The sequence below is a fragment of the Dipodomys spectabilis genome, unplaced genomic scaffold (genome assembly GCF_019054845.1).
Source record: "Dipodomys spectabilis isolate Male_0828 unplaced genomic scaffold, ASM1905484v1 ptg000155l, whole genome shotgun sequence".
In the NCBI taxonomy this organism is placed as follows: domain Eukaryota; kingdom Metazoa; phylum Chordata; class Mammalia; order Rodentia; family Heteromyidae; genus Dipodomys; species Dipodomys spectabilis.
The window spans coordinates 4,122,354-4,137,291 of NW_024870832.1; the positions used below are offsets into that span (position 1 = coordinate 4,122,354).

General features: G+C 47.4%; 1 protein-coding gene across 1 annotated transcript in view; it reads left to right on the forward strand.

Moving 5' to 3' along the window:
• Galnt10 (polypeptide N-acetylgalactosaminyltransferase 10) overlaps positions 1-14,938 on the forward strand; it is a 235,968-nt gene that overhangs the window by 208,729 nt on the left and 12,301 nt on the right. The window contains 1 exon segment of the mRNA XM_042692394.1: positions 13,288-13,395. Coding sequence (XP_042548328.1) covers positions 13,288-13,395 — 108 coding nt within the window.

A 14,938-nucleotide genomic window follows, 5' to 3' on the forward strand; every position in this document is an offset into this window, starting at 1 on the left:
GAGCTCAAGCTTTAATACCAGTACTCACACAAAAAAGGGTTTAGTGATAACTTTCATCTACAAGGTGGTTGAAAAGATTAAATGAGACCCTGCTCCTTAGGTACACTTTAATAAATATCCTAAAGATTATGATCATAAATCAACATATTATTGTGCTCTGTAACACTGGTTGAATAGTACAGAAGTGAAGAACACAAATTCTTGATTAGCAAATCCAAAAAATTACTAGAATTATGCTGATATATAATCTTGTTTGAGGCTTTTGTTTGTTGTTTGGAGATGGGGATGGGGGGGTCCTCACCCTGCAGTGCAGGTTGGCCTCAAACTCTCCTTCCTCCTGCCTCAGCCTCTCAAATGCTGGGATTATAAGCATGTACTAACCTTGCCTGTTGAAAATACTGTTCAGGTTTGAAAAGCAGTCTGTGTCTATTTTCATGATCTCGAAAGCTGTGTGCCCTGAGGGGGCCAGTCCCCTGAAGGAAACTAATATTAATATCCAGAAGTAATATTCAAAATATTTAACAACTGCAATGAAATAAGCAATAAGCAGTTGGAACAGATGTCGTTACAAACAGTGCGTGTGATGGCTGGACTCCAGCCAGGGAGGAGCTTGCCCAACCTGACACACAATAATCTGACTTGAATTAGCAATGGTTCAAATTAGTAAAAGCAAGTAGGTTTCCTCTCGTAGCCACCTTTGGTCCATTGGTTGGGACTGCCCTCTTCTCTTTCTGTGTTATATATTCTGAAGCTAAAGCCAAGTTCATCCAGAAAAGTGTAATATTTGATTAATCATGTCTGCTTGGGTGCAGGTTTGGTGCTTAATGGTACATAGGTCATTTATTAGTATCCCTAGCCCATGAAATCTCATTTTCCAAATAGTACATACATTCCATGAGTACCAGTGAAATCAGCACAGTTTTAACTTTAATTTGTCTTCTGGATCTCTATGTATGAAATACTCTTCCAGATTGGGTCCCAGAAATGAACCCTCTGAATCGTGAATTCTTAACCATAAATTTCAGTGAGGTAGGGATCATACTCTATTCCAGTCAGTGCTACCTCCCTAGTACCTAAAGGATTGCCTTCACATGGAAAGACACTTCATCGGTCTCTGTTGGCTGAATGCTTGGAGCAGCTGTGTCACTGGCCAGAGCTAGCTCCCAAGCTTCTGTAGCTCCTTAGTCAACAAGTCAGAAGCTCCTCCTGCAGAACAGTGACTAGAGAAAAATATGAGCTTTTGTGCCAGGTGTGGTAGCTCACGCCTGTAATCCTAGCTACTCAGGAGGCTGAGATGTGAGGATCGCAGCTCAAAGCCAGCCTAGGCAGGAAAGGCCGTGAGACTCTTATCTCTAAAAAACCACTCGGAGGGGCTGAGAAGGTGGCTCAGTGGTAGAGCGCTTGCCTTGCATGCATGAGGCCCTGGGTTCGATTCCTCAGCACCACATAAGCAAAAAGAAAAAAAGCTGGAAGTGACGCTGTGGCTCAAGTGGAAGAGCGCTAGCCTTGAGCTGGAGAGCTGAGGGACAGTGTCAAGGCCCAGAGTTCAAGCCCCACGACTGACAAAAAAGAGAGAGATTTTGTGAGTGTGTGTGCCAGCCCTGGGGCTTGAACTCAGGGCCTAGGCACTGTTTCTGAGCTTTTTTTGCTCAAGGCTAGCACTCTACCACTTGAACCATAGGTCTATTTCTGTCTCTTTTTTTTTTTCTTGGTAGTTACTTGGAGATAAGACTCTCATAGACTTTTCTGCCCAGGTTGGCTTCAAACCATGATCCTCAGATCTCAGCCTCCTGAGTAGCTAGGATTACAGGTGCAAGCCATTGGTGCCTAGTCACAAAGGAATGTCTTAAACCCAAAGCGATTCCATTCTTTGGGTTTCAAAGGCCCATCTAATGTCGCTCATCAGGCAATTATAGCAGAACAAATGGCATTTTTTCCCCCTCCACACAGTTTATTTACAAAAGACTTGGTAATGAAGCTGTACTGGAAGTCTCTCATCCAGGAGAGAGAAGACGGCTGGCTCATGTTTCCATTTTGATCCAATTATATCTGTCACTCTCCAGGGGAAACAAGGCGATGTAATGAGCCAGCTCTGAGCTCTGGAAGGCAGACTTTTATCCCTTGGCTCCCTCTCTCCTGGCTTGGAGAACCCAAGTTCTGGAGCCAGCGACAGCCCATCTGCCAGCCCACTTGTGTCCCACCCCAGGGAAGGTCTGTCCACAGCCAAGGGGCTCTAGTGGGTCCAGTCATCTGCCCACAGCTCCTTGCTCACATGGAGTGTCTGCCACAGCCAGAGCCCAAATATCTCCCAAGGGCTCATTTTTCTCTGATTAATTTCTGCTAGATTTCTTTCCTCCCTCCCTTCCTCTCTCCCTCTATTCCTTCCTTCCTTCCTTCCTTCCTTCCTTCCTTCCTTCCTTCCTTCCTTCCTTCCTTCCTTCCTTTCTCTCCTCTTCTCTTTCCCTCCCTTCCTCTTCCTCTCTCCCTCCTTCCCCCTCAGTACTAGGACTTAAACTCAGGGCCTTGTGCTATCCCTGAGCTTTTTTGCTCAAAGCTAGCACTCTGACACTTGGGCCATAGCTCTAAAGACTTTCCCTGCCTGCCTGGCTTTGAACTGCAATCCTCAGATCTCAACCTCCTGAGTAGCTAAGATTATAGGCATGAACCACCAGCTCCCAACAACTCCATTTTTCTTCGTGACACAGAGACACTAGTCTGAAAGGCACAAGTGTCTGCTCCAAAATAAGGAGAAATTGATAGGTGCCATCAGGACTCAGGGATGAATACTTCGGCTCTGGTTTCTGATCATGTGTTTAGCCTGATGGGAAATCCTCAGAAAAGACGTTTGAAAAATCGTAGAAGAGGTAATGGCTCCCCACACACACACACCCCTCTCACCCCCTAGCACCGCTTTTGTTCTGCCTGGAAGTTACAATCCTTTCAACTCTCAGTGGTTAAATAAGTCTTGGATTTCAAAGCCAAGCATCCAGTCCCTTCATGAGCTGTCCTTGCTTCTCTCTCTCCCTCTCCCCACTTTTTCTTGCCCTCCATTGTACTACTCTGAACTCTCTGACCCAGATGACCCAAACCAAGTCAATCGGTCTGATTGATGCAAAAAGGTAGAGCTAATGGGTCTACCCAGCTTCCAGGGTAAACTACTACAGGCAGAATCCAAGGACTAGCCCTTCTCCTCTGCTGTCATTCTCTGAGGACTTTACCTGGCTTTGTGACCTATAGACCCTCCCTGGAAAGGGTCTGTATTTCCCATCACTCCGCAGAAGACTCCAGATTGAGTCTTCTTGGCCTGCCAAATGTCCATCACTAAGCAACATCCTAACTAGTCAGCCACAGCCATGCCCATCTGAGGTGAAGCGGGGTGGGGAGGGGCTGCTCCAAGTGCTATGCTCAAGACAGGCAGTGGATGTGGGAGAGGACAAGCCGTAGACACACACCTCATCCAGCACCTCAGGGCTGTGGATAGTCCCAGGTGCAGGTACCATACGATCTTTAGAAGCCCACATGGTTCACTGTCTCTGAAGCACCTTTTTTTTTTTCTTTTCTTTATGGTTTGGTTGGTTGGTTGGTTGGTTTTTTTTTTGTTGTTGTTGTTGTTTGTGGGGCTTGAACTTAGGGTCTGGGCACTGTCCCTGAGCCTCTTTTGCTCAGGCTCATACTCTACCACTTGAGCCACAGTGCCACTTCCAGCTTTTTCTGTTTATGTGGTACTTAGGAATCGAATCCAGGGCTTTTTCCTGCTAAGCTAACAATCTACCACTTGAGCCACATCTCCATTTCCAGCTTTTGCTGGTTCATTTTGGAGGTAGGAGTCTGGCAGCTTTCCTGACTAAGATAGCTTTGAATTAGGGTCCTCAGATCTCAGCCTTCTGAGTAGGTAGGATCTTACAGGCCTGAGCCACCAGCCCCTGAATGTCTATTGCTTTTGTGCCATTGTAACATTGAGAACTCCTAAGTCACACTATTGGAAGTTGGAAGCTTGTCTGTCACTTGGTGTGAAAAAACTTTCCATTTCCCCCTCTAGCCCTGTGGCCCCATCTTTGGGTAATGTTGTGTGGTGGACAAAGAGCTCAGTGGAAAGGCAGAATCCCAATTTCTCCATGGGGTCTGTCTCCACCCATGTGGGGACCCTAGCCTGATCCCATCACTCTGCATCCCCGGCCCTCATACCCAGATATGAGGGTCCTGGTTTTCTTCCTTCTCCGTGAGGCGGGGCCTTTGTCTTACATAGATGGAGATGGTATACATTAAAGGTGGCAGTGTAAGGGTAAGCAAGAAGGGAACTGCACTGCATCCAGAAGGTTCAAATATCTTCGACTGTGATCTGTAAGAGAGAGAAAGCAGAGCCACGTGGCCTAATGAGATTGAGAAAGATGGCGCTCTGGGGCAATGTAAGTGGATAGATCATTTGTGAAGAGCAATCTTGCAAAATCTGTTACATTTCAGAGCGCACACATCCTTTGCCCTGAAATCTCATTCCCACGAGTTTACCCCAGAGACACAGTGCATAGACGAGCAATGATCTAGGAAGAAGCTGTTAGTTGGAGTATTACTGTCAGTTAGGTAAGATGGTCTGTGACCCAAATGCATTTCCTTAGGGGATAAAACACATTAGAGAATACTTAAATGATGGAATACTACATAAAAGAAGTTATATGAGCCAGGCACTGGTAACTAACGCCTGTCAGCCTAGCTATTCAGGGGGCTGACATCTGAGGATTATGATTTAAAGCCACCCCCAGGCAGTTAAAGTCTGTGAGACTCTTATCTCCAGTGAACCACCAAAAAACTGGAAGTAGAACTGTGGCTCAAGTGGTAGAGTACCAGTGTTGATTGAAAGGGCTAAATTCAAGCTCCAGTAATGGTGAGCGCGCGCGCACACACACACACACACACACACACACACATAGAAGTTAGATACCTCCAAGTTTTAAGATATTAGTATACTCATTACCTTACTCATATAACTGTAACCCCTTTGTATAGTATTTTTACAGTAAAAACATTTAAAAAACAAAAGATATTAATAAAAATATATATACATATGTATGCATATGTATATATTACATGTGTGCATAGATGTGCATACATATAATGTGATCTTCTGTTCAAGGTTGTTTTTATTTTTGTTTTGTTTTTTTTGCTGGTCCTAAGTCTTGAACTCAGAGCCTGGGCACTATCCTCTGAGCTTTTTTGCTCCAGGTTACCATTCTACCACTTGAGCCAAAGCTCCACTTTGGGCTTTTTTGCTGATGATTCATTGGAGATGAGAGTCTTACAGACTTTCCTGCCTGGTCTGGCTTTAAACTATGATCCTCAGATCTCAGGCTCCTCAGTAGCTAGGATGATAGGCATGAATCACCAGCACCCGCCTCTCACATACATTCTAACAATTGTTTGAACCATTTGCCCAATTCTATGATGAGATCTTTCACTGCCAGAATGCCAGTCAAGAATCTCCCAGGGGAAGGCCTGGCCCAGTGGTACCTCCTGGGTCTATTCTAGAGTTACAGGGCACAGCCATTGTCTTGAGTGGCCAGAACAGGTGCAGGCACCCATGGGGCCAGCCTGCAGGGGCAAGAGAGAGATGGGAATCTGTAGGAGCGTTCAAGAGGAGATGGCCTTTGGGCCTGGTTCCCAGAGGGAACTCGTGGGGTCTGAAAAGATACAGGAACCCTTAGTGCTGCATGGGAAAAGGCCAGTCCAGGACTAGACAGTCTGATGCAAATAAACATGAATATGATCACTAAAATGTTTGGTTTTTCTTATATAAAAGTCACAGTTCTGTCCAGAGATTGAGTGAAATAGGATATATAAAATAAGACGGGCTGGGAATGTGGCTTTGTGGTAGAATGCTGTGGCTCAAGTGGTAGAGCACTAGTCTTGAGCACAGAGAGGCGCAGGGACAGCACCCAGGCCCTGAGTTCAAGCCCCAAGACTTTCAAAATAAAATAAAGCAAGTGGAGTTCTAGTGGCTCATACCTGTAATCCTGACTACTCAGGAGGCTGAGATCTGGAGGATTATAGTTCAAAGCCAGCTGGGGGAAGGAAAAATCTATGAAATGCTTATCTCCAATAAACTTCCAGAAAGCTGGAACTGGAGCTGCGGCTCAAGTGGTAGAGCACCAGCCTTGAGTGAAATAGCTAAGAGCCAGGCCCTAATTCAAGCTGGCAGCCAAAGAAGGAGAGACAGAGAGAGAGAGAGAAATTACACTGAGCGCTGGTGGCTCACGCCTGTAATCCTAACCTCTCAGGAGGCTGAGATCAGAGGATCGAAGTTCAAGGCCAGCCCGGGCAAGAAAGTCTGGGAGACTCTTATCTCCAATTAACCACCTGAAGTGGCTATGTGGCTCAAGTGGGAGAGCTGTGGCCTTGAGCTGAAGAGCACAGGGACAGGGCCCATGCCCAGAGTTCAAGCCCCATGACCAACAACAAAAAAAAAGAAACTACAAAGCAAGCTACAAGTCAAGAACTAAGATTTCCTGAGCACTAAGTATTCAAAAGAAAATGTATACTTCATTCCCCACTAAGACTTTTGAAATCTTCAGCTGCTCAACTCTGGGACTGTGTTGATGAGTTGTGCCCTCATGTTAAATGAACCATCCATCTATGCCTCCTTTGCCTCATGGAACCAAACAAACACCAGCACAGAAATGTTCACCACAATATTATTTCTGAACCAAAAACAGAAATAACCTAAATGTCCCATAGGAAAATAACTGAATTGATTCACCACATTTTTTTAAAATATTATGAAAAATACTCATGATTTATTAGACAAAAATCAAAATACAAAACTCTATGAGATATGAAGCCAGGCACTAGTGGCTCACACCTATAATTCTAGCTGAGATCTGAGACTCAAGGTTCAAAGCTAAGCCCAGGCTGAAAACTCTGTGAGAATCGTATCTCCAACTAACCAGTAAATTAAACCCACAAGTGGAGATGTGGCTCAAGTGGTAGAGCATCAATCTTGAAAGAAAAAGCCAAAGGACAGCATAAAGACCTAAGTTCAAGCTCCAGTACTAGCACCAAAAAACACACACACACAAACAAACTATCTAAAAGTTGTAACGTACATATATATTTATGAGAGAGAGAGAGAAAGAGGAAGAGGGAGAGGGAAAAAGTGTGTGTGTGTTGGGGGGAAAGGCAGACATGCCACAGAAACTATACATAGAGACATGCTGCTACCCAATGCCCAGAGCATCTCAGCGACAAGCCACCTCAGAAGAAAGTGGGATGCTAGTTTGAGCATCCAGGGGTGCAGGCTGTTTGCTGGAAGGGCAGAGAAAAGCTGTGTCCAGTCTAGAGAGAGGCCACTGGTATTGAAAGGGCCCTGCCCTGGCGCTAGATCAGCCCTGAAGTAGCCATACAAGAGGGAGAAAGGCCATCTCAAATAGCAAGGGACAGCCTGGGGCCACCAGCCTATAGCGCCTGCGTGTCCTTCCCCAGTCCGGCTGCAGTGTGCCTGGCACACAGCCTCCTCCCCGTGCTCCCTTGAGATGGGGCTCCCTTCCCCTTCATTTATGACTCCTGTTGCTGGAGGTGGTTCTTTCAATAGCTTCCTCACAGGGGTGTTGTGGAAGAAATGGAATAGTATATGTATTGGGCCTGGAAACAGACACAAAGGAGGCACTGGTGAGTGGCAGCCTTCATGGCCATGAGCCTCCTGTTTGGAAAAGAAGTGGAAGAGCAGGAGATTAAGCACAAGCGCCTGGGTTCTAGTGGCAAGTGCCATCAGCTACTTGCTATGTGGCCTTAGGAAAGTGGCTTACCTCTCTGGACTTCTTCATCTCTAACGTGGAAATCCAACAATCCTTACTTCCTAATGTCATTTGTGTATGTGTGTGTCTGTGTGTGTCTGTGTGTGCATATTAGTCCAAAATATATCCAAAGTTTAGCTCTGAGCCTGGAAGATGATCCATGACCGGTTGGCTCTGAGCATAGCACTGTAGTGGTTGTGACTGGATTGCGATAGCAGAAGGACAGACTCAGAGGAAAGAGCTTCGAGGCTTACAAGACTGGTTAAAGATCTTGGCCTCGGGCCCAGATCCAAAATACTCTGCGAGACCTTGGGCTCACCTGCCCTTTCTGCTGAACTTTTTTTTATTTCCTCATCTCCAAAGGAGCACTTAATAATCCCAGCCTGGCAGGGCTGTAAGCAAACAGACTGTGAGATGCTAGCCGGAGTCACCAGAAAGAGGAGGTCACTGTCCCGGTGTGCCCTAGCATCCCCTGGGAACTGAGCAAGGTGGGGCCCAGGGATCTGTATGTCAAGCCTGCCTGGGAATTCTCACACTTGCCCAAGCTGTGAAGAAAACATGATCTTACCAGGCACCTGTAGTCCTAGCTACTCAAGAGGCTGAAATCTGAGGATCACAATTCAAAGCCAACCTGGGCTAGAAAGCCTGGGAAACTCTATCTCCAAGGAACTACCAAAAAGCCAGAAGTGAAGGTGCAGCTCATGCAGTGGCGCACCAGCCTGGTAGGTGCTCTTGGACAGAAGGCTCTCTGGCTTGGGTGAAGGACAGAAGAAACATAATTAACTGACAGGTTGCCCAACAGGTTCTGTATCACTGGGTCTGCCTTTGGCACCTGGTTTCTGATCCATCCCTTCTGACAAAGTTTGAAAACAAAGGCCAGTGACCAGGGCATGTGTGGCCTATACTCAATTACTGGGAAGAACACCTGTAGCCCCCCCCCCTCCCCAGGAAGTTGCTTCTCAGCAGCCTCCTCCTGTGCTATCATGGAAGCAGAGAGGGTAGGAGACCACTGAGGGAGAGGAGGCCCCATGACCAACACACACACACACACACACACACACACACACACACACAGTTATTTTCTACTTTGGTGTATGTGCACATGTGCATCAGTCCTGAAACTTGAACTCAGAACCTGGGCACTGTCCATTAGCTTTTTCACTCAAGAATGGTGCTCTACCCCTTGAACCACAGCTCCATTTGGGCTTTTGGCTCGTTAATTGCACGTAAGAGTCTCACAGACTGGCCTGCTCAGACTAGTTTTGAACCGTGATCCTCAGATCTCAGCCTCCTGAGCAGCTAGGATTATAGGCGTGAGCCACAGGAACCTAGCGGGAGCTTCTTTGCTAGGGGAACTGGATGGCAGTGTTGCAGGACCCTATTTCCCTGTGACTACATGTAGCTAGCCCATAGTATCTCCCACACTTCGCCTTAACCTTGGTTCAGCCTCACCTCATCTGAAAGAGGTAGCAAGTGCGCATGTGCGCTTTTCCCACTTAGCAGGTGAGGAAGCAGGCTTTTAGATTGATTTAAAAAAATTTTTTTTCTTAAGTGCTGGGTGCCAGTGGCTCATCCTAGCTTTTCAGGAGGCTGAGATCTGAGGATCACAGTTCAAAGTCAGTCCAGGTAGGAAAGTCCATGAGATTTGTATCTCCAGTGAACTTCCAAAAAGCCAGAAGTGGAGCTGTGTAGCTCAAGTGATAGAATGCCAGCCTTGAGCAAAAAAAAAAAAAAAGCTCAATGACAGCACCCAGGCCCCAGAGTGCAAGACTGGTACCCCTACCCCCCCTCCCAAAAAAAAAACCCTACCACTTTCTTAAGCACCAGTGTTAGATTAGAACTCAGTACTCACTACAGACCCTGTGTGTCTCCACCAAGCACTTCTAAGCACAGTAGGGGTGCTGAGCTACTGCTGGTAATTCACATTGTTTTCCAAGCACAGCTAATTAGGGTTAAATTCACTGGAGTCCCTTGCCGAGTTCCAAGTCAGCCATTTCCTAGCAGAGAGGTCAGTGCCTGCCCCTCCCCCCTTCAGCCCCTTTTGTGTTCTCCAGATACACATCACTTCTGTGTCTTCCCTCCTTGGTTTCAGAGATAAGAGCAAGTAATTGTCTTTTATAGACACCGTAATGAAACCTGTCATCACACAAAAGAAGTTTGCTAATAAAATGAGTCGCAGCAGCACTGAAGGTGAATAGAAAACCGGCTTTTACAATCCGATCTCTGCTTGTTCGTGGCCCGCATTTGTTAGAGAGAAGTGTCCTCTGATAGAAGAACAGAAGGGAACCAAGATTCAAGATTTGAGCTGGTAGGGCATGTTTAAGAGCTGGAGGCTGTATGTCTGATAAGGGGGCCGAGGAAGCATAAGGGAAGAGCTAGATGATGGCAAAAGCTGGCACCAGATACTAGATGCCACAGGGAGAGGGCCTGAAAAAATGGAACCTGTATTTTCTCATCTCAAATATAATGGGTCCTGAGCTTGAGTACCCAGGAGGCTGAGATATGAGGATCGCAGTTCAAGAAAGTCAGTAAGACTGATCCCCAGTAAAACACCAAAAAGCTGGAGTGGAGATGTAGCTCAAGTGGTAGAGTGCTAGCCTTGAGCAAAAGAAGCTCAGGGACAGTGCCCAGGCCCTGAGTTCAAGGCTCAGTAGTGTCAATGTGTGTGCACACAGATACACACAAGAGCCACAGTGTTTGAAATCTGGCCCCTCTTCACCCCACGCCCTATCTTGACACCTCTCCATCTACATCTCTAGCTTTTACCTCCCTGGAAAAAGAGACTCCCCGTGTCCCATCCCAACCCCCTCACCCCCCACCCCACCCCCGTCTTGGCATCCTGTGTCTCCAGGAGCACAGTTGAAGGCCATGTGTTGCAAGATGGAGGTGACAATTACAGTGAGAGACTCTCTGGCCTCCTGTGTCTGTCCCCCTTGTGAACTAAGAAAAAATCCAACCAGAATCCATCCTGAAAGATGGAAATGAAACTTTCTGCCCAAGAAATATTAAAACCTCCTGCCTGAAGCTCATGACTTACATTCTTGCTAAAATTACCAGAAAGGGGTAAAAAGTTATGTGAGCCATTTCCTTCAGAGGCTAAAGAACTGATGACAAGAAGACTCACCCTTCCATGCAGTCAGAAACCTGCTCCAAGCCTTAGTATCAGGCTTCATCCATCTGCTTCCGTGGGAAGTCTACAGGACAGACTGGCATAAGCCAGGTACTGCACCAGGCACAGGGGGTCAGTAGACCCAAGTGTGACCCAAGACCCCTGCCCACACTGACCCTCCATCTAGGGAACACGGAGGGACTAGAAAGCTCTCTCACACTGAAAGCGACAGAAAATGATCTGCAGTTAGTAATAGCTAAGTACAGGGTGGGCAGGGAGGGTACTGCTATAGTACTGTCTCCCTTTGACCCTCCATCCCAAACTAGTGCATATGGAGACCACCAAATCCATTACCACTGGACACCAGTGGCTCAACATCGGTAATTCTAGCTTCTCAAGAGGCTAAGATCTGAGGATCGTGGTTCAAAGCCAGCCTGCGCAGGAAAGTCTGTTGCAAGACTCTTACCCTCTGATCAACCATCAAAACAAGCTGGAAATGGAACCGTGGCTCAAGTGGGTCAGTCGGAGGTGTAGTGGCCGCCTGTGTGAGATGCATTCTGGGTAGCCTGTGCTGGACAGTCCCCCGGGATTTGGGAACCAGCCTCAGGTTTAATCTCTGGAAGCGGCTCACATTCTAAGTCAGCCCCCTACTCCATCCTGTTCTAGGCACAGGGACCATGGAGCTGAGCCTAGCATCCCACACCAGGATTCTTCTGGACAACCTCTCAGCAGGTCAAGGTTACCTTGGTCCCTTGGGTATCTTAGGCTGATAGCCATTGTGGTCAGGACCACAGGAGCCAAAAAAGGTCCCAGCAAAGAGAAAGCTCTGGAAATGGGTCTTCCACCTACACAAAGGCTCCCCCTGCTGGTCAGAGCTGGAGATGCAGCTTTGTAAATTAATCCTAGTTGAATACAGAGTCCTGAGAGTTGGACACAGGCCTGGTCAGCTGCCCAGAAAACGGTCAAAAAATAGAGCAAGACAATGTCTCCCCCACCCACCCACTGCATCTTCCGAGAACTTCTCTCCCCTCTGGAAAGGAAGAAGGGCAAGCCAGGTGCGACCTGGACAAAGAGCTGCAGACCAGAGACATCCATTCCACATCCATCACTTTATATAAAGGGAAGAATTATTGTTACGAGATGCTGGCGCCTGATCAATATCTCCTGCTTTGAAAATAAACTTCTTGGCTTGGCCTTGACATTAATCTACCATCAGGAGCCCATTATCTGGAGAGCAATGTTCTGTTCTATTGACTTGCTCGAGTTTTTTTGGTTTCTTTTTCCTCTCCCAAGATCAGAACATAATTGCTTTTCTCCAAGCAGCACTTTTACTAATTGCAACCTCATGTATTGTCTCTCTTGGGAAAGCCGGGACAGAGCACATCCAAGCTAGACAGTCAAGACAGCTGAACCAAGGAGCTTGCAGTGTAAGGCAAAAACTGCCCTTATGAGAAACTGACCTTATGAGAACCTCCATTACATCATGAACTCTGACCCCTCACCTTCATCCGGCCATTCAAGGTAGCAAGGGCTCTTTTTGCACAGAATTGGGATATTGGATGTCTCTTATGACAAACGTTCTTCCCTTCATCCATAAGAGGGAGACTATGGAAACAGTTAAAAAGAATTCCCAGGACTGGGAATGTGGCTAACATGCAGGAAGCCCACGTACATAGTAAAAGCTGGAAATGGCTCTGTGGCTCAAGTGTTAGCCTTGAGCAAAAGAAGCTCAGGGACAGTGTCCAGGCCCTGAGTTCAAGCGCCAGGACTGGCACACATAAAAAATAATTCCCAGATGGCAAGCTGGGCACCATTTTAGGCTCACACCTGGAAATCCTAGCTATTCAGGAGGCTGAGATCTGAGCATCTCGGTTCAAAGCCAACCAGTTAAGTCCATGGGACTCTTATCTCCAATTGACCACCAAGAAGCTGCAAGTGGATGGATGTGGCTCAAATAGTAGAATGCTAGCCTTGAATGAAATCACCAAGGGGCAGCCTCCAGGCCTTGAGTTCAAGTCCCATGTGGGTACTACAATAAAACTACGTTAAAGTTGGGGCTCCCCTCTTACTAGCTCAGGCCTCAGACAAGCATCTGAGCTTCTCTGAGCCTTGTTCTTCAGGAAGCTCTCAGCTTTCTCTTCTCCCCCCGCTCCCCTCCCTCTCTTCCTCCCTCTCTCCTTTATACCTCTCCCCCCTCAGCCCTCTCTACCTCTTTCTACCTCTCCTCTCTCTCCCTCTCCTGAGGCTACTGCTGTCTTCTCTTGCCACTAGTTCTGGGACGCTGACTGCCCTGCTGAGATGTTCTCTGGGGAATACTGAACTGTGATGGCCTGCCCCCGCATGGGGAAATGGAGGCACACACAGCAACTTTTTTCTTCTTCCCTTCTCACTGTGCAGGTGTGGATGTGTGGGGGCCGCATGGAGGACATTCCCTGCTCCAGAGTGGGCCATATCTACAGGAAGTATGTGCCGTACAAAGTTCCCGCTGGAGTCAGCCTGGCCCGGGTAAGAAGGGGCTGAGGGGTGGGGGGGGGGGGGGAAGGGGGGTCAGGCCTGGAGGGACAGTGGCTGTATGGTTACTAGATATGAAGAGATGCCCCTTTCTCCAGGTGAAAGCCAATTATTTATTCATGGTTGTGGGGCTTGAACTCCGGGCCTGGGCACTGTCCCTGAGCTCTTTGGCTCAAGGCCAACACTCTACCACTTGACCTATAGCACCACTTCCAGTTTTCTGGTGGTTCAGTGGAGATAAGGGTCTTATGGACTTTCCTCCCCTGGTTTGTCTTTGAACCAAGATCCTCAGATATCAGATTACTGAATAGCTAGGATTACAGGCATGAGCCACCACCAGTACCCGGTATGTAGTGAAAGCCAATTTAAAAGGAACTTACCTAAAATAAACCCTCACGTGGACACTACATAGGCTGTGTGACATTGGAAAATTCACTTAACTCCTCTGAGCCTTTGTTGAATGAGAGCTAATTCTCTCCAGCCCTTAAGCACTGCCAGGAAAATGGTAGCAACCATGGAGAGTCCCAAAATAGGTCAGGTAAGATACTTTTTTTTTTTCTGATCCTGAAATCGATTGAACCCAGAACTTCACACTTTCTAGGCAAGTGTTCTCCCGCTGAAGCTCTGTCCCTATTTTCATATGTTTAGGTTGATTTGGATTCGATAGGAATGTGTATGTCTGTGGCAGACTGATTGTATTATCTACAGCCTTAGGGAGGGGGTTGCCTGTCAATCACAGCAAACTTGCAATTTCACAGATTTTTTTTTTTACTTAGGCCGAAGGTAGAGTAGATCCAGCCAGGTGTGAGCTAAGTGGTAATACAGATCGTGTAAGTGATTCAAAGTTCCTGGGGGATGATGGGGCTGATAAATAAATGGCAGATTTCTCTTCCCCACATTCCCCACTGTCATCACCCAACAAGATATGTCAGGCTTTCTGTGGCCAGTGGCTACAAAAGGAAACCCATTCACTGGGAAATTTGGGGTTTTGTTGTATTTTTTGAGGGGCGGTGTTAAGGGTAAGGTTTAAGTTTTGCGGTGGGAAGGAAGAAAATCAAGATGACCATAAAAGAAAACAAAGGAAGGGCCTCCCCAGAGGGCAACTGTGGGGAGGTCTGGAGCCCCTTGAAAAAGTCTATGCACAGTTTTGCTCAGGTGATGCCCCCAGACGCCACACCCCACACCCCACCCGAGGAAGCTGGGTGGGAACCGATTTTTGGCTGCATTCAGCCTCATCTTCCTCTGCCCAGATCACTGCCCCCTCCTCTCTCTTCACACTGACAATCTAGATGCCAGTCATGGGAAGAGAGCGGATTCCCTCACTCTGGGCAGGTTCATCTGTGGTGGGAGCAGAGCTGTGCTACTTTGCCACCTGCGTGGAGGGAAAGGAGGTCCGGCAGTGCCTTCTAGTGGTAGAAGTGTCTAACAACATCCTGACGTCCGGCGCAGGAACTGGGACCTTTGGGCTTCCCCAAGGACTCCAGCAGTAAGTCAGCAGACAGTCTTTTCTGCAAGCCCAAAACAGAACTCTTGCCAC